The sequence below is a fragment of the Myodes glareolus genome, chromosome 8 (assembly GCF_982192425.1).
Source record: "Myodes glareolus chromosome 8, mMyoGla1.1, whole genome shotgun sequence".
Taxonomy (NCBI): Eukaryota; Metazoa; Chordata; class Mammalia; order Rodentia; family Cricetidae; genus Myodes; species Myodes glareolus.
Genome location: NC_142033.1, coordinates 20,036,539 through 20,061,486, shown reverse-complemented (window position 1 = coordinate 20,061,486; position 24,948 = coordinate 20,036,539). Strand labels below are relative to the sequence as shown.

The 24,948-nt window shown below is 36.4% G+C and overlaps 1 protein-coding gene and 1 pseudogene across 2 annotated transcripts in view; both read right to left on the bottom strand.

Annotated features, from left to right (window-relative positions):
* Positions 1 to 24,948, bottom strand: part of LOC125406231 (UDP-glucuronosyltransferase 2B17-like) — a 245,283-nt gene that overhangs the window by 6,639 nt on the left and 213,696 nt on the right. The window contains exons 4-5 of the mRNA XM_087908906.1: positions 1,110 to 1,197; positions 432 to 651 (exon numbers count right to left, since the gene is read on the bottom strand). Coding sequence (XP_087765032.1) covers positions 432 to 651; positions 1,110 to 1,197 — 308 coding nt within the window. The remainder of the gene's footprint in view (positions 1 to 431; positions 652 to 1,109; positions 1,198 to 24,948) is intronic.
* LOC148121115 (DNA-directed RNA polymerase III subunit RPC10 pseudogene) lies at positions 1,117 to 8,015 on the bottom strand (annotated as a pseudogene). Its single transcript, XR_015738540.1, has 2 exons — positions 6,575 to 8,015; positions 1,117 to 1,197 (listed from the first exon to the last, which is right to left on the bottom strand). The product of XR_015738540.1 is annotated as a DNA-directed RNA polymerase III subunit RPC10 pseudogene (transcript).

The following is a 24,948-nucleotide window of genomic DNA, read 5'->3' as shown; positions in this document are numbered from 1 at the left end:
AGATGGAATGGAACAAATAAATGGCTCTCCCTTTTAATATTTTATTTCACTTTACTTATTGGCTATTAAATTTTTATACTATCCTTTAAAGTCTGAACAATTACTTTACTAAAAGAATTGAAAATAAAAATTGTCCATAGCTGGTGGCTTAGGCCTGTTGGACAAGCTGTTTTGAGGATTAAGTAGAAGGATTACACATTGAAGAAAAGTATAATTTACATAGAAAAGAAATATAAAGCACCACATGAAAATAAAAAGTAATAACAAAAGATAAAAAAAAAACCTATGACACTGAATCATACCCTAATTTGTCTCTCTATCTTCCATTATTTTTGCCTTTAGGATAATTCTTGCTCCTTTGGCCTTCAGTGAGAATCATAATTAATGAAAAACAAATACCAACATATATACATTTCAAAAGGTATACTTACAAAGGATTATATATGATGGCCTCCAGTGCATTGAGCAAATCTGCCCTTGTCATTGTTCTGAAATCTAATGAAATAGCTGCTCCTTTGGCTACTATGTAGGCAATGTTATCATGCTGCTCTGCAAACAAAGGAATGCCAATCATAGGGATTCCAAAATGGATCGCCTCATAGATTCCATTGGCTCCACCATGAGTTACAAAGGCTTTGGTTTTTGGATGACCTAGAATAAGATGAATTCAGATTGAGATTAATTAGCAGTCTTAGACATGAAATGAGAAATGTTCACTATCAGGAACTGAAAGGGGATTTTCTACATGAAAATTAATTTTACTTAATTCAATTTATTAATTTAGTTCACCACACAACTTCTCTTTCCCCTCACTTTTCATCCCAAGAAAAGATATGTGAACCTTGGTACAATATTTTCTTCTCTCAGAGTGAGAAGAAACTAAATTTACAGAGAGATATTTTGCAGAATTGCTGTGGACTTGAAAGTTGAACTATGAAATTCTAATTTACAGATGAACACATGGGGTACATGGTAGCTAAGAGAAAATGAGTATTAAAAGTGACCAACTGCATACCAGAACTTGTTATCTTAAATAAATAATACATTCACTAAGTGTAATATAAAGGATTTTGAAGTCAACTAGGCTATGTTTGTTCTGAGATTCTTACCTAGAAGGTCATTCTGGGGGAGCCATTTGTAAACTCTGGTATTGGGTCCTAAGGTGTCTGGTGTTTTGCCCTCAAATCTCCAAAGAACCTGTTAAAGATTAGATCATGTTTATTGCTGGAGCCAAATTTAGCATTATACAGACTAAATAAATTTTATTTAGAAATATATATATATATATATATATGCATATATGTATGTAACAGCATTGATAAAAATGATGCTGTGAATTTGAAAGAGAGCAAGAAGAACAGATATGAGAGGGTTTGGAGGAATAACGAAAAGGTAGAAATGATGCCAAAACAGAAATTGTAAAAATAGATATTTTTAATTTAAGTATAACATACATAAATACCTACCATAAAAATGGATGAGGACATCACAAAGGGTAAATACTGAGAACTCTAGTGAGACTGAGAAGAAGATTGTGCCAGCAGAGTCTGTGCTTATTTTTACATTCAGGCAGGCTGAACATAATCATCCTTTTTCTAAGCAGAGATGCATGGACGATTGAGATAGATAATGATGCATGAAAATATTTAATACACTTCCACAGTGATATAATTCAATCTCAGAAAAGAGTGGCACATTATTAATAACTCATAATTATATGAACATATTTTGACAGTTCTAATAGTCTACTTTTAACAGTGTTATATTTTAAATACTTTTGTGGGTTTACTTTTATTCACTTGTTCTATGTTATTTTCAATGAATTTTAAGCTTTTATGCTTTGATAACTTATTTGTGACAAATATTCCTGATCCACAATTCTCTTTGGTCTGGAGTTCTTTGAAACAATGCCAATGTGTTGACTAATAAAAATGTGGAATCATCTGGCTTATCCAAAGAGTAATTTTGCATAGTGTAGTTTTGGAACACGATCCAGGAATGGAGTCACATGAGCAGAATTCTGAGTGCTTGACAGAGCACTCTAAGAAAACAAGTCAAGAGTCTTGTGACCTCAATTTCTTCAAAATGCTAATTTTTTTTGGTAAGTGTGTTTTACCCTCCCTCCAGGTATAACAGATACAGTGGATCTATTTCAGGTTAACCACTACTGCTTGCTATTGTCTCTCGGATAAAGTTTAAACTGCCCTTTGTGAGTTTCTGTTGTGGTTTGATAGAAAATGGACCCCTAAGGGAGTGGCAATACCAGGAGGTGTGGTCTTGCTGGATTAAGTATGACACTATAGGGTGGGCTTTGAGTTCTCTTTGCCCCATGTTTATATCAGTGCAACTTTCAGTCGACTTCACAATCAGAATTGCTAATGAAAATATTGAGTTATTGAAAAGGAAAGGACTAGGAAGAGTTACAGGGAATTATGCAACCTATTTTCCCATGTGGACAAGATCATAAACATGACTTGTGTTTTTCATTGGAGTCAAAATTAAATAAAATCTAGTGACCCTGTCTGGTCTGTTTCTAAAGAAAAGATATGGGCTCTTCACAGGGCCATCAGAGAACAGTGGTGAATAGGCTCATAGAGACCTCTTTTTCTCCCTGAAATTCCCCTAGTTTTATAATTAAAAGATAATCTGGCAGATGAAGATGATTGAATGACTTCCATCATGTGGCCAGTGGGAGCTTTACAGTCTGGTCTACCTAGAGACAGTTATATTGTTAAAGATTGGCCTTTAATAGTTTTGCATTTAAAAGATTGCTTTTATACTATACATATTGATTCTGATAATAAGGTACATTTTTGGTTTTTTCTGCCTTCATTTATTCATAAGAAGCTTAACTCTGATAAGTGTAATTTATTACTTCCAAGACATGACGTAATTCCATATTATGTGTCAATACTATGCAGGAAAGGTTTTAGAGTCTGTGAGGGAGGCGAATCCTCAGGCTTATTTTTGTTAAATTCAAACCTGGGACTTCCTTTTCCCTGCAAAATGTAGCATGCTCAGGTCCAGCACCATGTTTGCCTGCATGGTACCATACTTCCCTTTATAATGATATATAACCCATTATATGACATATGATATATAATGATATATAACCATTATAATGATAATGGTTAAATGAGCTATTACATTTGAGTGTATTTTTAATTACAGATGCATGATCATGTTGTCTCTACATAGCAATGAAAACCTTAGCAAGACTCTATGGGAATTATTTTTTGTCACACATGGCTTGTCATACTGATCGTATAGAACTTCAACTCATGTAATTCTTGATCATATGACCTTTCTAAACCCTCAGATTGTACATTGTCTGATTCTCTGATAGAGTTAACTATTGCTTACAATTTTAAACCCAAGTTTCCAGGAGAAAGTGCTTTAGATGAAGAAATATCTGGCAGAGTTGAATGAATATTGGAAAGGCATATAAGTAAGGGGAAGAGATCCCCATTCAATTTGAGTCACTTAGGCATTGATTTGAACTATTATAAAATACTAAATGAAGATAAGGAGGTTATTAATCATGAGGAAGAAATGACTAATTCCTTGCATAAATATAAACTGACTGATAACATCTTAAAATTAGGAGTGAAGGAAAATTGAGGAAAATTTCCCAACGTAGGTAATATCAAAGTAAATACAGCAACATTGTCAACTGTGTGGGTGATGGCTCCCTCAGCTCACTTTTTGGAGTCTCCTTTAAAAACGGTTCCTGTATTGCTTAAAGGCACTCCTGAAGCATGTGGTAAGGAATCTGATAATGAACCTAATCTTGTATTCTTTCTACTTTTTGATGAGAATTTCATAAAGCTTATGAAAAAGCTTAAGTTTACAACCTAGACAAGCTAGAGCATGAGAGGAAAAGGAATTAATTCCTCCCTGACCTCATGAGCTCAGCTTGGCGTTTCAGTGAAATTTCAACAAAATAAAAGTGTTTAGCATGGGGTACACATGGATAAAATGAAGAATTTTAAGAAGGCTTTTGCTTTCTGTGGATCTACTGCTCCATGTAGTTATGAATCTTTTCTGTTGGAACAATAATCCACTATGGTTGCTGTATGATTTCCATATATTTGCTAAAACGGTTCTCAACCCTTTCAGATTTCATCAGTGGCAATTGTGGTTTGCAGAGAAAGCCCATAAAAAGTTCAAACGCAAGGACTGGGGTAATCTTAAATATCACATATGAAATGCTGACAGAGATTGGTGTTTGGTATCAATAGATTATCAACTGCATAATAAGCTTCTGACAGCTCTCTCCCATATTAGGGATGTAGCTATGCCTTCCTAGATATAGCTGAAATGGAATCTGACTTCAGGCCTAGCAAATTAGTATAAATACAAAGTCCCTCTCTGCCTTATGGCTGATTTCATAGAGAAACTCATAGGTGCTATTGACAATTTAGCAAAAGGGGAACAAATCAGAGCGTTATTATTAAAACACTTAGTTTTTGAAAAAATGTTGATAAAGATTGCCAAGGATTAATCATGCCTCAAAGAGAGATAGAAAATGTTCTGGATTTTTCAAAGTTAATTTACTTTAGATGTAGGGATCTGTAAACAAAGAGCAAAATTAGCTGGTATAAAAATCTATGCATTACAAAAATAGATGTTAGGAAAGTGACTACTTGAAGAAGCAATGTAAATTGCTCCTAAAATTGTATGTTCCTATTCAATTAGCTCCAGGTTTCACCTTATATGCAAGGAAAAATAAACATTGGTTCAAGAAATGTTGAAACAAATTTGATAAGGATGGGAAATTATTGCCTGGAAACAAAAACAATAAAACAATACCAGTTAACAGTAGGAAAATATGTTTAGGGGTTCCCTAAAGGCCCCCAAAAATTACAGACTTTCATGGCATAAATAACAACATTGATGCCAGACTTCAGACTATAATCAAACTAGTCTTTTGTTACAAGATGCTATTCAAGGAGTGCTGCTATTGGTAGTCTTCGCCTTCAAGTACTGTCGTTTCCTCTTTTCAATGTCCTTTAAGGATACAGAATATTGGCAACTTATACTGCCTCAGCGAGTTGGATTTATATGGGGTTTCAGTAGTTTATCCATTAATCATGGTTCATACAGAAATCAGTGATGATGGTTTAACAGGGGAAACTGCAGTCACAAATATAGTGCCTACTAATTGGTCATTTAACCAGAAGAAAAACTGCAGTTATTATTAATGTCTATAAAGCCTTACACAAAGAAATATGCTTTGTGAGCAAGGACACAGTACATGTAAGACTATGCAGATTTAAGAACCTTAATAAAGCAAATTGATAAACCATCATTGAATGTAGCAGTAAATGGAAAAATGTTTACAGAATTATTTAGTTATGAAGAGACTGAGGTTTCTATTATATCCATAGAATAATGGCACCTGGATGACTTGTTATGGGAAGTAAATTCAACCCTAATAAAGTTGGGAACTATGAGTTCTAAAAGATTAAACAGGATGCTACAATATTACAAGACATAAAGAAAATCCTCCAGCCTTGTGTTACTCATATTCTGATTAATTTTGGTAAAGAGGCTTTCTACAAGAGACTCATGCAGAGATCTGTATTCCCACATCTAATGATATCTGTTCTCCACAATCAAAATTCTAATGACAGTTTTGGTTGTCAAAAATTTAAAACACTAAGTAAAAAGTTGAAAGAGATTATGGGGCCTATATTTCCAAATACATGGGGACATAAGTATGACTTAACATTTCATAGGAGTCATAAATTATATAAAAACCTATTGACCCTGTCTGGACATCTCAATGTCCCATTTCTAAGGAAAAGATACAGGATCTTCACAAGGTAGTCAGAGAGCAGTGAAAAGCGGGCACATGGAGTCCCCCTTCTCTCTGGAATTCTCCTGATTTTGTAATTAAAAAATAATCTGGTAATTGAAGATGGTTGATTGACTTACTAATTTTTTTTAAATTTATTGAGGTTTTTAATAGGTTTTTGAATGTGGTTCAAACACAGACTTTTGTAAGTGCTAGGCATAGGCTCTTTTGTGGCCCTTTCTCCCTAGCTGAAAATAGAAAATATTTTTGGTTACTTTTAAATTTTTATCAACATCATTCAGAAAATCCAAATAACAGAATTTTGTTTAGTTATTAATCATACAAACTGTTTCATGTCAATCCTGAATTTTAAAGTGCTTTTTAATGATTTTGTGGATATTTTTTATAATTGTTCTAGAGAGAAAAAAATAAAAATTATCTTAAAAATTAAATGGGTGGAGATCTAGCTCAGATAACTGAGTTACTTGTCTGTACTTGTCTGCATGCATGAGGCTCAGAGTTCAATCCCCAGCACTGCGTAGAATGAACATAGTTCACATGCCTATCATCCTAATACTTCTGAAACAGAGGCAAAAAGGATAGGGTTCAAGATTATCCTTGGCTATAAACCAAGTTTCTAGTTCTAATGGTAGTACCCACTATATCAATACAAAGGATGAAGGAATAGAATAGAACCTGAGGCCAAGTGAATATCCTCATGTGTATTACCCAAGGACCTGTGGCCCCTGTGCCTTAAGATCTTTATTTGCTGACCTGCAGATGACCTGTTTCACCCTGGTCCTCCACCACAGAAGAGTTAGCTTCCTATCACACAGCAAAGACCTTCAGCACACAAAATTAAGAGCTGCAGCTGGGTAAGTCCTGCCCTTAGTCTCTCCAGTGATGTCCTCACTGAGCATTGCAGCACTTGTAGAAGGTGGTCATTGACTCATCCGCAGAACGGGTCAGAAGCTGCGTGGAATAGGCACGGGGATGTTCACATTTTGGACACGGCTCTGCGGTAGAGTCCACGTTCTCCCAGGCAGCTGCTCCACCAAGCACATCCTCCACTTCTTTCAGCTTTGGATACTTTCGATTTGTTACCTTGCGTGTGATATTATGCACGTAGGGGGGCAAGTGTTGAAGGCGAAGCAATGGCAATGCTGTCCTTCCTTCACAAGCAGCTTATTTCCGCGCTCGGACACAAGAGCAGCATTGCTCCAGCTTGAACATAAAGGGTCTTACTGTCTGGAGCTCTGACTTATGAAACGTTACCGCCACCATGTGGCCAATGGGAGCTTTACAGCCGGGTTTACCTACAGACAGCTATTAGTGACCTTTCATCGTTTTGCATTTCCAAAAAATAGTTTTTACTATACATTTTCATCCCCATAATAAGATGCATTTTAGCTTTTCTGTTCCTTCATTCAACCATAAAGGATCTCATTTTGACATTAATGGATTGTATTAACCCAAAACAGGACAAAATCCTCTATTATGTGTTAATACTATGCAGCAAATAATTTAGAGCCTGTGAGGGAGGCCTTCCCTTGAGTGGTCTTAGATTTGCTAGGTACAAACTTTAAAAATTTCTAAGGTGCTTATTTAATATGGAAAGTTGATCTGGCTGCCTGGTTTTCCCTTCATCCTTCAGTCCCTACCTGAGATACCCTCCTGACTAACATACCCTGAGTGGTAATAAAAGAATTATAATTATTTGAATTTTAATTACGAAGGCATTTGTATTTTGTGTAGTGTCATAGACACAAGCTCCCTATTTCTTCCTTGTGTGTTAGGACTTTCACTCTGACTGGTTAAGAGCAGAGTGGTGAGTTTCATCTTTTACGATGCAGACATCACTGTGAAGGAAGCATTTGTAGAATAATCACTTATGAAACATTAATGGAAGAACTAGGAGAATCAAAACTGAAATGTTTATAAGAATATTTAGTATAGTGGTGTTAAAACATACAAAAGACCAACATGGCAATATCAAACACTTTGAACTTGGCAGTCATCCACACAAACTATACTCACACATTGTCCAAAAGATATTATAAATATTTTCCTCTGGCAAAATTAAAACTCAAGAGTGTAAGCATATTCTACAAGCATTCAAAAATTGTCATTTCATTTACAAAGTTTCTGCTTACAAAAATGGTTGTTATTTTTTCCCTTGCTATTTTCTTTTACTTCTATAATGGCTGATTTGATATTATTAACTAGCGCTTGATAAAATAATATTTCAGTTATACTATGTACATTGTGGTGATTTTTACAAGCTTCCTTCATGATGAATAAAATGGTTTGAATCTGTGAAATAATCATAACTGCATGATAAAAATATATAAAAATTTTCTGATATTGTGTATGAATAGGGCATTTTCAAAGCTAATATCCAAAATATGCTGGTTGGAGAGAACTATGTCTGATCTATTTGTTCGGATATCAAACAATTCCTTAGGATATGTTAATCATAACTTTTGGTGAAGAGCAGTTTTTGATTTATGAGTTTAACTGACATAATTTCTCTATCGTTGGTCATGTGTTTTTATGTGTGTGTGTTTGTTAGTGCATATGTGTTTGTGTATACGTGGATGTAATGTGTGTGTGTGCTTGTGTATGTGTGTTTATGTGTCTCTGCCCATATGTGTGCTTATACGTGTGGGTATGAAAGTGTTTGTGTCAGGGTTGCTGGGGAGATTCCTTGGCTTTGTTGAGCACATAGATGCCAAAAGTAAAAATATAATGTCTTCCTCTACTAATCTTCAACACAGGTGTTGAGGCTGTTGAAATTGAACACAAATCCTACTATTTTTTAACAGACTAGTGGCCCCAAGCTCCCAGTATCAACTTGTGTCTGCAACCTCAGTGCTAAAGTCATTGCTCTGTGCTGGGACACCCAACTTTTGATCTGGGTGTTGTGATTTAAACATGTATCCTCATAATTGCTTGGAAAGGACTTTACACAATTGCTAACAACTTAAGTACATTATCTGACCTAATTTAATTCACTGATAGGAATATTTCCCAGGTCTATCACATTCTTTCCTGAGTTTATTGACCTCCTACTTAGCAGGATGCTTAAGCCAACTTCTTATGTATCTCTATCCCTGGAAGAAAAATCTAATGAAAGTTGTAGAATCATGTTCACCAGAAAGGAAATCAAATAAGAAAGAGATCTAAAGAATGCATTTACATTTGGCAAGGGTTTAGCAGGTTTGCAGTGGAGACCTCCTACATAATCAACATTTGGTAAGATTGGGCGAGGAAACTCCAAATCCCAGTAGGTTCTAATGAGCCACATTTCTGCTTTGCCTATTGTCTCAGTTAAGGTAGTGGGTCTTCCTTGAAGTAGAAATGAGCAAGTGAGAAGGAGAAAAGTTGAATGATTGTTATTTGAATATAAAACATATTTCCTTAAATGATGGAAGATTATATGCTTGATAAGGAACATGTGCATTTAAAAAACAGTGCTTATTGATATGCAACATAATTTGCAGTGTAATGATGTGTTGCTCGCATAATATGCATAAATGTCAGTTTGGGCTTTTTTTTTAAAGCAAACTGTAAAAATTAACTAATGTTTCTACATTAACTTGAAATAGTTTTTGTAATACCTCATAAGCCACTATTTAAAGAGCACATATTTTACTCCTCTCTGCATCTTTAAAAGGAACAATGCAAATATAAACACACATTCCAGAGCCAAAAGTCCATGACCAGACTTCCCCAGGGTCCTTTTAGTTTGTAGCCATTCCTGCTTCTTTGTTTTGCTAAAGGAGCTGTAAAGTTCATGAATTGTAGAATTTCCTGGTTAGTGTTTCTACATTTGTATCATATTAAGAAATTTAATGGTGCTTATCTTACAAAAACAATCACAATATTTTCAGAAAGTATGAGAATAGAGAATTTGGCCAATCTAACCTTTGAAATTTTTTTTAAGAGAAAAAAAAACAGACATCAAAATATACAGACCTTGTATGTGTGTATTCATGCTTCTGTAGTGTTTAAAAGTTGGATGTTAGGGAAGTATACAATAAAAAATATGGTGTTAGTAGAAACCTCAGTTCCACTTTTAAGTCTGGGAACTAACATAGTATCTATAAGAGTAAAGAAATTCTTGAGGAAATACAGAGAAAATATTTTATAATTTATATTTTTTATTTATGTATATGTATGTCTGCGGAAATATATAGTAAGTATATTCAGGAATCGGCAGATATCATAAAAGGGCAACAGGTCCCATGAAGCAGAAATTACAGGCAACTTTCAGACACTGGACTGGGTGGGTTCTAGGAACAGAACTCAGGTACTCAAAATGAACAGAGAGAAACTCTGAACATTTGGGTTATATTTTCAGACCCCAGAGTTTAGTGTTAAATAAAGAGAGTTGCCTATGCAAGAGAAAATAATTTCAATATTATATACATATTGAAAGTGTAAAACAATTCATTCCTTAATATACATTAATTATAATTTGCTTAACTAGATAGTGACTTATTAAAATAGATTAAAAATACAGGAAAATGAGTGAAGGACCACTTAAGAAAAGTCTACTTGCTTCTCTTTGCAGCTCTGTATCTCAGCAGAATGTCCTGTATCAGGTCTGATGCCTGCTTCTCTTTAATCAATAATGTAATCTTTTACAGTGCATTTGGTAACTAATATCACATTACATTTGATCACCTATAAAAGGTAACTTCATTTTGCACTTCATGGACATGAGTATAGATTTAAATACTTGGGAAATTTAGGTCATTGAGCTACAGAGGAGAAACATAACTTACCCAATGTTTCACTGTAAAACTGACTCCATTTCTTCTCGTTAAACATCTGCAATCAAAAATCAAAATACAGCATACACATCATATTTTTTATCCACTCCATGAATGTCATTTGACCACCTAGTCCTGACATAATTACAGATACATAAGAGGGAGGGAATAGAAATCTTCCACTTCACTTTTCCATTGTATAGCCAGGAGACGCACGAAGACTGTACAGAAAAGGGATCTGGAGAAGTTGAGCTATCACCTCACCACAGGGAGCAATGGTATCTGAGAAAAGGACATCAAACTTGGATTCCTGTAGTTTTGTCATAAGTTGTTTGTTTGAAACTGTGTCTTTGCAAATCTTTAGATAGCTATTAGAATATTCCTCAAACAGGTTTTGTAGCAAAGAAGAGAAGGATAAACACAAATATCTTGGTATCTCATTAGTCCATACATCCACAGCCTTTGTAAAAAGCTTGTCCTGATCATCTTTACTGATTGATGTAGGAAAACTCTCAAATTTCAGATCAGGCGACTTTTGGGGATCATGCAAGATAGAAGCTGAAGGTCTCAGAACTGTCACTTCATGACCCCTCTGTACAAGTTCATTCAGTATTGTCTTTAGATTTAGCCAGTGACTGTATTCCATTGGCCATACCAATACCTTTCCACAGTTCCCAGATCTTAAGTAACAACCCATTTGCAGGATCAGCAGAACAGACATCCTCTTCACAGTCATCCTGAGTCATCAAAGTCTTCTGTTCACAGTGTGTCCCCTGTGTTATCGCTTATCCTGATATCTAAGGAGAAAAAGCCTTGAGTTAAAATATAACTGGAGTTGATCAAGGCAAAGGCACTAAATGACCACATTGAACTTCTGATCTAATGGAGATAGTAAAAGCAAATATTAAATATTCATATTTGCATGTCAATGTTCAATGACAAATGTTTTGTAACGAAGCAAATTCAGGAGTCAATGACCTGGTTGCATAACTGCTCTGTTTCTAAGATATTGGAAGAGTAGCAAGAACATTGGTTAGTTAGAGGATATTCAGAAATTTCTTCTCAAAACAGAACCCAGGATGTATTAATTGTACAGCTTATTAGTATTTTATTGATATCATTTTAAAGAAATTTTCATAAGAATTTAATGAACAGTTTTGCATATGTATAATTTCTCAAATAGCTTGGTAATGCACCTAAGAAACTCTGTTGACTGAAGTCCTTGGAGAAGATAGACAAGAGCCTGCTCCTACACATGTCCCTGGGGAAATAGAAGACTAGCAATTGAGTTGTTTAACTCACAGTTGATAGACTACCCTGAATGATATTATCTGCTAAAGCAGTCAGTTTGCTCATCTTACATGTCCAATGGTTTTTCATAAACTCAAGAAGTAGTTAAATAACTGGTTATCAGAATCTAGTCCCCAATGGCTCTAAAAGGTAGATGAGTGCATGCATCTACCTTCCTTCCTCTCAATGCTATGACCAAAATTCCTGAGGTCATGAATTTCTGTAAGATTGTACATGCAGATTCTTGAATTTGACATGTGACTTACTTTTTGGATGACCTAGGATCAGAAGAACAACAAAAAGTATACTAATTCAAGCTCTTAGATTTAAGTAAAAATCTGTAATCAAGTGATCTTAGGATCAGGGTATTTTTAACATTGAAAATTATATTGAATTATTTAAATTGTTTTAAAGCCACACATCAAGAATCATAAAGTCAAAGTAGTGTAACTGAGAGAGCTGCACCTTTTGTTTTCTTTTAAAGGTTATGCTAGGGTTTACAGGAAAATTAGTTGAGTGATGGATGAGTGACAGATGTGGCACGTGGTGACACTGGAACAAAGAGAAGGAGTTTTCAATTGAACACACAGAGTACATTGTGGAAAGATATTGAATGTTTAAGAATATCATATTTTTTTTAATTCATCAACTTAAAGAGTTCATGATTTAGTGTCATCCATTTCTTTTTTGTTTCTTTTGTTTCCATTACCTCTTCCCCAGTGTACCAAATGGAACCAAAGTCACTAGAAGAATCAGCAGGGAAACACTGTCATATAGGCTTTCTTAAGAATACATTCATACTCATGCATACTCATGTGTCCATCGGGTTGGAAGAGGTTTTGTCAAATGTAGTGATGTTGTTAGCCTCAGGAATCATAGACTGTTATCAAAATGTCCAGTGCAAGAAATGAAAAACTTCACTTTCATTTGTTGGTCTGGTGGGGTCGAGGTGTCCTTGATTCCTACCAAAAATATAGATTCTTGTCATTGTCCTTGATTGCTATCCAGATCTTGAAGATAAGATGTCTGAAGGCATTATACACTTCATACTTAGGACCTAGAGCAATTGAGAAGCAAGTGATCTGGAAACTTCCTCTCTGAGGATTTACGTAGTATTTGAAGACGCTTCATAAGATCTCTAGGGAGAAATGTAATCAGTAGTCCTATTAGTTGTCAGACCTATGGCTTGTAACAATGACCACCATGGCAAGATATCCATAATAGCAAAATTGTGGCACTTTTATCTTAGGTGTAATCAAGATAAATCTAACTCTAATTGAATTTGAGGCCAGTGGTTCTGTAAAGTGAGTCAGCTGCCCATGACTGGAGAAATCACAGATCCCAGAAGTATGCCTCCTACTGCTGGTTTCCAAAACAAGTGTAATTTCTTACTTTATTACTAGCTTTATCCTTATAATCACAGGTAACTGAAGCTCTCACAACTCATCAAAAATCTTTCAATGCAGCAAGTGGTGAATATTGCAGAGATCTTCAGCTGGTCAAAAAGGAATAGAATAAATAATCATTGGATTCCCAAACCCAGTAAGTACACCTAGAGCAGCACAACTTCTAAATCAAAGGCAATGGAAACATTTTGGAAAAGATATCAGAAGAGCATAAGAGCCAGGGGACCAGGGTGCCTAATAGAAAATGGTGATATATGTAATAGGGATAATAAATTTCATGAAATCTCACCATTGTGATTGCCTAAATAAGACTTGCGTAATGATTGCCCCATTTGACCTGCCAACATAGATGGAGAAAATTTCACAAAGTCCTAAACTTTGGGCAATCAATGGCTGTCAAGATGTGAGTGCCAGGTTTCTCCAGTATGACCTCACTGATCTATTATGCAATACTCCACTGTCAGCCCTAAGTATGTGTATATAACATGCATCAAAAATAGGACTCAGTGGCATGGTGATATGGTAGAGGGGCAAAGCAGGAGTTGAAGGAAACAGAAATGAGCCTGAAAATGATGAGAATATAGTACCTGCGTATGTTTTCCTCAAAAATGAAGTATTTCACAAAGGAAAATAATTAATAACACATGTACTATGACTGACACAAATCTTTTTAGGGCATTCAGGACAACCCTGACAACCAGAGTGCTGGATTGATCCAGGAATACCATGGCAATCAGAATGATGTATTGTAGACAGGATTGGTAGCACCCACCTTGAATCCCTGCAGTCAGGAGGCAGAGGCAGGCAGATCCCTGTAAGTTGGGGCCAGCCAGGTCTACAAGAGCAACTTCCAGGACTATTTCCAAAGCTACAGAGAAATCTGGTAGTGAAAAATCAACAACAGTGTGCTGCATTGTTGTATGATAAACAGTGTCAACTTTTTGTGATGGGCAATATGTCATTGATCATTAATGTTTCTTAGTGGTTTTTGAAATATCACTGCTTTAGAAAAGGGAACAGGTATAAAACTGAATCTGTAAAAGACAAGAAAAGAACACAGTGCTCCCTATAATAGGCAGATACTTTTACAATGCCCAATTTGTTCCTGGAACACAAAAATAAAATACTAGCTCACATTTCATTCTCTTTCAAGCAAAAAAAAAATATTTAAAAGTTGGTTTTATTTTTGACTTTTCTAAAACAAATCAGATTGTTTCTTATCACTCTTTAGCTTGTTACTCAGGATTCAGTTTTCCAGAGTCTTACCCAGAAGGTCCTTCTGGGGAACACACTGGAAAATCCTGGTATTGAAACCTAACATATCTGGATTCATATCCTTAAATCTCCAAAACACATTTTAGAAATTAGAGATTCCTGACCAGCAGGGGCCCTGACTTCTAGCAGAGGGCCATAGGAGGGGTGAGTTTGCTTCGGGCCCGTGGCAGGGTCCCACTGAAGAGGAGCTCGGGCGTTCCCCGACCCCATAGACGCCCAGGTCACCCAGCAGTACTGGCTCCCCCCTCCCACCTGACATCCCAGCTCCAATCCAGGTACGAATTCCTATATTTCTCCCTTCCCCCTGGGGCCATAAAATTTCCCAAGCTCAGCTGCCTTGCAAGCTGAGCCTGCATTGTAAGCGCATCCCGGAAAGAGGGAGTTCCTGTGCTTCAATAGCCTGCCTGAGGAAAGGTAGGCATTCTGTCAGTGAAGTCCCTGCCCAAGAAGGGAACCTGACCTGGTAACAGAAGTTCCAATAGAGAACATTTGAAGTAAGAGATGGGCAGACGCCAAGGCAAGACCTAATCCAACAATCTGAAAAACAACATGAAAGCACCAGATCCCAAGGACCCTACAACAGAAGGACTTGAACACCTTAACCCAGAAGAAGTGGAAAAATGTGCCATTATGAAAGCAATAGAGTCCCTTAAACAGGATATGAATAACTCCCTTAAAGAATTGGATGAGAAATATAACAAAAAGTTTGAAGAAATGAGTATAGAAATAGATGAGAAATATAACAAAAAGTTTGAAGAAATAAGTAAATCCGTGAATGAGACCCTGAGAAACCAAGAAAAAAACAATCAAACAAGTAAAGGAAACAGTTCAAGAATTGAAAACTGAAATGGAGACAATTAAGAAAACAAATCGAGAACCGGCTGGATATGGAAAACCTAGGTAAACAAACGGAGACTACAGAATCAAGCATAACCAATAGAATACAAGAGATAGAAGAACGAATCTCAGATTCTGAAGATACCATAGAGAAAATAAATGCTCTGGTCAAAGAAAATGGCAAATCCAACAAATTATCTTCACAAAACATTCAGGAAATATGGGACACAATCAAAAAACCAAATCTGAGAATAATAGGGATTGAAGAAGGAGAAGAACTGCAGATCAAAGGCCCAGAAAATATATTCAACAAAATTATAGAAGAAAACTTTCCCAACCTAAAGAACGATATTCCTATGAAGGTTCAAGAAGCATACAGAACACTGAATAGACTGGAACAGAAAAAAACACCCCCTCGCCATATAATAATCAAAACACAAAACATACAGATTAAAGAAAAAATTTTAAGAGCTGCAAAGGAAATAGGTCAAGTAGCTTATAAAGGTAAACCTATCAGGCTTACACCGGACTTCTCTATGGAAACCATGAAAGCCAGAAGATCCTGGATAGAGGTACTGCAGAAACTAAGAGACCATGGATGCAAACCCAGACTACTATACCCAGCCAAGCTATCATTCACTATCAACGGAGAAAACAAAATATTCCAGGATAAAAACAAATTTAAACAATACGTAGCTACTAATACAGCCTTACAGAGAATATTAGAAGGAAAATCACTACCAAAGGAATCCAACATTCCCAACACTGCCAACAATGACCAACAGCCAACAGCGACCATTCACAAGCACAAATCAAAGAAGGAAAACACATACACTCTACTACCTAAAAAAAATAAAAATGATGACCGGAGTCAACAACCACTGGTCATTAATATCACTTAATATCAATGGACTCAATTCACCTATAAAGAGGCACAGACTTAGAGATTGGATACGAAAACAGGATCCAACATTCTGCTGTTTACAAGAAACACACCTCAACCACAGAGATAGACATCTACTCAGAGTAAAGGGTTGGGAAAAAGTTTTCCAAGCAAATGGACCTAAGAAACAAGCAGGTGTGGCTATTCTAATATCTAACAAAATCGACTTCAAACTAAAATCAATCAGAAGAAATGGGATGGACATTTCATACTCATAACAGGAACAATTCATTAGGAAGAAGTCTCAATCCTGAATATCTACACCCCTAATATAAAGCCTCCTACTTATGTAAAGGAAACACTTCTAGAACTCAAGGCAGTCATCAAACCACACACACTAATAGTAGGAGACTTCAACACTCCTCTCTTACCAATGGACAGGTCAATCAGACAGAAACCAAACAGAGAATTAAGAGATTTATTGGAGGTATTGAATCAAATGGACTTAGCAGACATCTGCAGAACACTCCACCCAAATAGGAAAGAATATACCTTTTTCTCTGCAGCTCATGGAACCTTCTCGAAAATTGACCACATACTCGGTAACAAAGCAAACTTCCACAGATACAAAAAAATATTAGTAACCACCTGTGTCTTGTTAGATCACCATGGACTAAAATTAGAATTCAACAACAATGCTTCCCCCAGGAAGCCAACAAACTCATGGAAGTTAAACAGTCAACTACTAAATCACCCCTGGGTCAAGGAAGAAATAAAGAAAGAAATTAAACTCTTCCTTGAATTTAAAGAAAACAAAGACACAACATACTCAAACCTATGGGACACTATGAAAGCAGTGCTAAGAGGAAAGTTCATAGCACTAAGTGCCCAATTAAAGAAAACGGAGAAAGCACATATTGGAGACTTAACAGCACACTTGAAAGCTCTAGAAAAAAAAGAAACTGATTCACACAGGAAGTCTAGAAGACTGTAAATAATCAAACTGAGAGCTGAAATGAACAAAATAGAAACACAGAAAACAATCCAAAGAATCAATGAATCAAAAAGCTGGCTCTTGGAGAAAATCAACAAGATTGACAAACCCCTATCCAAATTAATCAAACGGCAGAGAAAGAACATGCAAATTAATAAGATCAGAAATGAAAAAGGGGACATAACCATAGACACAGAGGAAATTCAGAGAATCATTAGATCTTACTATGAAAGTTTATATGCCACAAAGTTGGAAAATGTAAAAGAAATGGACATTTTTTTAGATAAGTACCATATACCAAAGTTTAACCAAGAACAGGTGAACAATCTAAATAGACCTGTTAGTGGCAAAGAATTAGAAGCTGTTATCAAAAATCTCCCTACCAAAAAAAGCCCAGGACCAGATGGTTTCAATGCAGAATTCTACCATAACTTCCAGGAAGAGCTAATACCTATACTCCTTAACGTATTCCACAATATAGAAACAGAAGAGTCATTGCCTAACTCCTTTTATGAAGCTACAGTTACCCTAATACCAAAACCACACAAAGACACAACCAAGAAAGAGAATTACAGGCCAGTCTCACTCATGAACATCAATGTGAAAATTCTCAATAAAATTCTGACAATCCGAATCCAAGAACACATTAGAAAAATTATCCATTATGATCAAGTCGGCTTCATTCCAGAGATGCAGGGCTGGTTCAACATACGCAAATCTATCAATGTAATCCATCATATAAATAAACTGAAAGAAAAAACCATATGATCATCTCACTAGATGCTGAAAAAGCATTTGACAAAATTCAACACCCATTTATGATAAAGGTGTTGGAGAGACTGGGGATACAAGGATCATACCTAAATATAGTAAAAACAATATACAGCAAGTCAACAGCTAACATCAAACTGAATGGAGAGAAACTCAAAGCCTTTCCACTAAAATCAGGAAGGCAACAAGGCTGTCCACTCTCTCCATACCTCTTCAATATAGTGCTTGAAGTTCTAGCAATAGCAATAAGACAACATAAGGAGATCAAGGGGATTCGTATTGGAAAGGATGAAGTTAAACTTTCGTTGTTTGCTGACGATATGATAGTATGCATAAGTGACCCCAAAAACTCTACCAAAGAACTCCTACAGCTGATAAACACCTTTAGTAATGTGCCAGGATACAAGATCAACTCCAAAAAATCTGTGGCCCTCCTATACACAAAGGATAAAGAAGCAGAGAGGGAAATCAGAGAAACATCACCTTTCATGATAGCCACAAATAGCATAAAATATCTTGGGGTTACTCTAACCAAGGAAATGAAAGACCCATTTGACAAGAACTTTAAGTCTTTGAAGAAAGAAATTGAGAAGGATACCAGAAAATGGAAAGACCTACCCTGCTCTTGGATTGGGAGAATCAACATAGTAAAAATGTCAATTCTCCCAAAAGTAATCTATAGATTCAATGCAAACCCATCAAAATCCCATCAACTTCTTCACAGACCTTGAGAGAACAATAATCAAGTTTATATGGCAAAACAAAAAACCCAGGATTCTTCTATTGAGGGGCACCCAGGATATCCAAAACAATCTTATACAATAAAAGAACTTCTGGAGGCATTACTATCCCTGACTTCAAACTCTATTACAGAGCTACAGTATTGAAAACAGCTTGGTATTGGCATAAAAACAGAGAAGTCGACCTATGGAATCGAATAGAAGACCCAGATATTAACCCACAAACCTATGAACACCTAATTTTCGACTAGGGAGCTAAAGGTATACAATGGAAGAAGGAAAGCATCTTTAACAAATGGTGTTGGCATAACTGGATGTCAACCTGTAAAAGAATGAAAGTAGATCCATATCTATCACCATGCACAAAAATCAAGTCCAAATGGATTAAAGACATCAACATTAATCCGTCCACTTTGAACCTGATAGAAGAGAAAGTGGGAAGTAGTCTACAAGACATAGGCACAGGGGGCCTCTTCCTAAGTAGGACCCCAGTAGCACAGACAATAAGAGAAACAATGAATAAATGGGATCTACTGAAACTGAGAAGCTTCTGTAAAGTAAAGGACACTGTCAGTAAGACAAAAAGGCTGCCTTCTGACTGGGAGAAGATCTTCACCAACCCCTCATCAGACAAAGGTCTGATTTCCAAAATATACAAAGAACTCAAGAAACTAGACACTAAAACACTAACTAACCCAATTAAAAAATGGGGTACTGAACTGAACAGAGAATTCACAACAGATGAACTTCGAATGGCCAGAAGACACTTAAGGTCATGCTCAACCTCCTTAGCGATCAGGGAAATGCAAATCAAAACCACTTTGAGATACCATCTTACACCTGTCAGAATTGCTAAAGTCAAAAACACCAACGATAGCCTATGCTGGAGAGGATGTAGGGTGAGGGGAACACTCATCCATTGTTGGTGAGAATGCAAACTTGTGCAGCCACTGTGGAAATCAGTGTGGCGGTTTCTCAGGAAACTGGGAGTCAACCTCCCTCAGGACCCAGCAATTCCACTCTTGCGAATATACCCTAGAGATTCCCTAACATACTACAAAAGCATTTGTTCTACTATGTTCATAGCAGCAGTATTTGTAATAGCCAGAACCTGGAAACAGCCTAGGTGCCCCTCAATAGAAGAATGGTTAAAAAAGGTGTGGAACATATACACATTAGAATTTTACACAGCGGTAAAAAACAATGACATCTTGAATTTTGCATGCAAATGGATGGATATAGAAAACGCTTTACTGAGTGAGGTAAGCCAGACCGAAAAAGAGGAACACGGTATGTATTCATTCATAAGTGGATTCTAACCATAATTAAAGGTCTTTGAGCCTATTATTCGTGATGCTAGAGAAGCTAAATAAGAAGATGAACCTAATGAAGATTATTTAACTATCCGCCAGGAGGTAGGAAATAGACAAGAGTCCCAGGTAACCTCGGGTGCATGGGGGGGGGGAGGGTTGTTGGAAGGGGAGAGGGTTAGAGAGAAGGGAATAAGGAAGGAATGGGGAAAGCTCGGTGGCCTGGGATGGGGGGAGGGAGGAAGGATGACTATGGGATCAGGGAAGAATATATTTCAACTAAGGGAGTCATTTTAGGGTTTACAGGAGACTTGATTATATATGGGATCCCAGGTCCAAGGAGAGATCCCCAGATTGTTCTCTGGAAAGAGGAGAGGGTGCCTGAACCGGTCTTGGCCCATAACCATACTGATGAATATTTTGCTTATCACCATAGATCCTTCATCTGGCGAAGGACGGCGATACAGACGGAGACCCACATTGGAGCACCGGACTGAGCCCCCCAAGGTCCAAATGAGGAGCAGAAGGAAAGAGAACGTGAGCAAGAAAGGCAAGATCAGAGGGAACTTTCATCAGACGATGGATGGCGATACAGACGGAGACCCACATTGGAGCACCGGCCTGAGCCCCCCAAGGTCCACATGAGGAGCAGAAGGAGGAAGAACATGAAAATGGAAATCAGGAGTGCGAGGGATGCTATCACCCACTGAGTTTACCAAGGCCAGTTGGACTGGGACTGAACGAGGACGTGATCTAACCAGATTCTCGGAATTTGGCCGGATTCTCTGAATGTGGCTGGCCCGAAGTCTTTCTGAAAAGCCATTGACTATGACACTGGAACTTGTTTCCTCTGCATATACTGGATTTGGAGATCCAGTCTGTTTGGATCCAAACACCTGTTAGAAGTTAGACAATAATTTATATCAGATTTCAAAACTTAAAATATTGTATTATAGGAATTAGACAATGCATTGCTAAATGCCATTTGAATCATCAGTGTTCAAAGCGGGAAAAAACACATTAAACAGTAAAAGCTATCAAAATATAAGGCAGAGTATGGCAACACCATCTATGTTTTTCTTTACATTTGGTCAAGTCGAATGTCATCATGATTTTTTATGTGTAGTTTTGCGCACACGTGAGAGAGTTAATGAAACATGAATTTATTTTTAAAAGTTTATATGTTCATACATCATCTGCAAGCAAGAATGATTGAACTTTATGTATATTTACTACAATTCTTCTAATTTTCCTAGAAATTATTTATTAATTTCTTGTCAGTTTAAAAAATGCACAGACTTTACTTATATTCATTTGTCCTATTATTTTAATAGGCTTTGACACTTGTTTTTTGTTATTCATTACTTATTTTTGGCAAATATTCCATATTAACAATTTTTCTCCATTTACAAATTCTTTGGAAAGGTGCCGCCATGAATAATCAGAGAATGGAGTTTCTGTCAAAACTATCCTGGCCATAACCTCACAGAGTGTATGTGTTTATGTTGTCCACTAACTACCAGTGACTTAGTTGAAGGCATTAAATTTCCCATACTTGCTTGTGTCCTTCTTCATATTGAGGAGATTTTGACTCCAGCACAAAAATAACCACAAAGAGCTACTGACACAATTTTTTTAACATATAAAAAATGAGTCTAATATTACTCATCATTGGTTGAGGCACCGGTTTCATTTAGGACTTACAGGAAGTACAGAGCACTACATCACACAAGTCATATCACTGTCGCTGAGACTGGATATTCCTTTCATGTGGGAAAGGAACCTGCTGTGCTGCTCATAAGAGCTAGTAGCAGTAGAAAGCATTCAAAATCCTAATGGTGCTGCATCTGACCCATATGATAGATGGCAAAACACTTCAGGGTTAATGCACTTTGTGAAATGCCAACCAGTTCCACAGCCAGACCACACAAATGGTGCTCATTTTAGAAATCTCAAACTACCCTCGTATAAATGCGAGCTTCACCTACATGTTCAATGTCTGTTTGCCACAATAAATTTAAACATTTCTTCAGGATCTCAGGTAAAACCAGAATGAGTTATTACAGGGAGATTTCATGGGATAGAACGCTAAAATCTAGTTCCTACGTACTCCAAATTAGAGTTCAGATGTGATAAATTATCTTCATATACCCTATGAAGAGAGACAGCTGGACCTTTCCTGGTATCAGTCCTATTTCCACTGCATTGTCTCTTAGCTCCCACCTATTCCTAAATGAAACACACTTTACTCTTCTGGGTTAGAGACAAAGTACCATAGACAATGTTTGACTGTGTGTGGTTCACCAGAAGGACAGGGAAATATTCCACTTTCTCTTTTGCATTGTCCTGTTTTAGGTTTGACAGATTGTAGAATGGCCGATTCTTCCTGTTTTTTTTTTTTTTCCTCAATGAACAGGGTACAAGGGGACTGAGGTGGTGAACTGTTTTTTTTTTCTTTTTTCCATTCTTTGAGAAGTCTTCTGAGTGGTAACTGAGCAATCCTAGTTCAGCATTCTCATAAAGAGGGGAGGGAAACCTGGGAAGTCTCTATGCTACTGTAGCTCTGGAAACAATTACTGCTATACTACAGATATTATTCTGTATCTGCTAACAAAGTTTTTAAATAAACTTTCATTTTCTCTGAATGTCTAGATTCAAACAGGGCTCAAGGAACAGTTTTAAGTGACCACTGAGAATTTTGCTATCCCTGGGTAATTTTGCTTCCAGTAACATCAGACTAGAGAAGTTTAGATTGCATTCACTTACCATGCTTTCCTGTGATCACGATGTTTATGTCACTGTTATTGTCATCCAAAACACATTCGGTAGAATCTGCTATCATTATCTTTGTTTCTAACCTGACTAAGGACAATCATAATACTTGATTTTATGTAAAGGGACCTTCTGGTGTCACTCCTTTCCAGACTTCAGTAAGCTAAGTAAATATTTGCCTTCCATGGAGACCTCATTTTACCTTTTTAAAAACTGTGCAAGGGCTAATGCTATAGTCTTGGCACTTTAGTGTTGTGTTATTGATCATTGACCCCAGAGAAAACGCTGTATTCCCCAGAGATCTGTGCAAACTCTTCCATTTCCTGTGGATACAGAAATTGTTTTATTATTGAAGATCAATAGCAGAAAAATGCTGTTCAAATCACTACTAATCTGGGAGAAAAATGAAGCTTTATTGAAGAGATAATCACCAGTGATTAAGCACACAGATGATAATCATTACCCATAGTTATGGGTATCAGCATTGTGCATATTCATATCTTTGAACAAAAATATTCCAAGTATTATCTTCTGAAAAATTTTGCATCATGTTCTACCTCAGGCTCCTGATAAGACTCAGCAATCCTATAAACTTTCAGAAGTATCTACCATATTACATTCGTGAAGGAAAATTCCTGGGCTCAACATGGTGACTCCATGTTATATAACCTGTAGAAAATGACAATTCTCACATATTCAAAATTGGTTATGCCTTACTAAGTCTAGTAGTGTTAGAAAGTTGAATAGTAGCTTACAATAGAAGTGCACAAATCATTCAGCATAGGACAGAGAAACATTCACCATTATCAATACTTACTACAGCTGGAGATGCTTGTTCAGACACTTCTAAAACACTCTTAGAATGATGGTCATGAAGTTACCTAAACATAGTGAAAGACATTATTGAGAAGTCTCTGTTCTTTAAAAATAAGATCCACTCATTACTTATTTGTGTCATCGTTAGGTTAGTGCCCGTTAGGTTAGTGCCTGATAAAAAAAGAAGTTAAAACAGGAATGGTTTTGGTTGGAGCATATTTTGAGCTTTTGGTGTCCATCATATCATTGAATTCATTAGAATATTCATGTTGGTGAGAGCCTTAAGAGGTATTCCTTTTATATTGTGGAACTAAAAGGTGAATATTCTTTGGAAATGCCTCTACAAGTAAACACTTCTTCTAAGTAGACTTTTTGTAGGATGTTAGGTTATGATAATGAGAATAGTAGCCAATAAAGGAAATTAATGTTGATATGTGGCCTTTTTAATTTGATAGCCTCTCTTTAAGGTGCATAAATCTTCGTCTTATGGTCTTTTTCAAAAAGTATGGAAAAATCTGGACATATGATAATGCAAGACTCTATAATTCTGTAAGCTAATTCTGTGGGACATTTAGATATGAGTCCAGAAGACCATAAATGAAAAAACAAAGTGTGAACAATGTAGGCTGGGTTCATGGAGTTTTGGGAGATGATGATGATTCATCAGGGTTGTGCTAGGTGCCTATATGTTCTATTCTTATGCAGAATCTGATTGTATTTTATCTTTGTTCTGAGAACTTTAGTAACATTAAATTAAAAAACAATGGAATATGTTGTTTGGTAGAAGAAATTTAGAGAATGTTTGACGTCTGACTTACTTTTAAAAGCAAATATGGAATCTGAACTCTGAAATCTTATTTGTTTGAATGGCAACAATATCGGTGAACAAAAAGAATGTGGCAGTTCCTGTAATAGGGAGGAGCAGTCTGTGAGACACTCCTGCCATACTTATTTTGTAGGGGTAATTGTTTATCCATTGTCTTTAGAGGATATTTGTTGCCTAGACAATAACCGTTAAGTGTTTTTCAGAGTCTATAATTCATGACAATCAAAGTAATCTTCATTCTAATGGTTCTACAGAGGTCAGAGATTCAAGTTAAGTGCACTTCAATATTTGGTACTAAAAGAAGAATAGGAATAGAATTTTATTTAAAAGTTACTGTGATGTTTTTGAGGCATGTGTGACACATACAATGATAAGTCATTCACTGTTCGTGCTATGGTTGCCTCACCAGTGTATCTCTCCAACCTCTAGGGAAGAACTGTAAGAAAATAT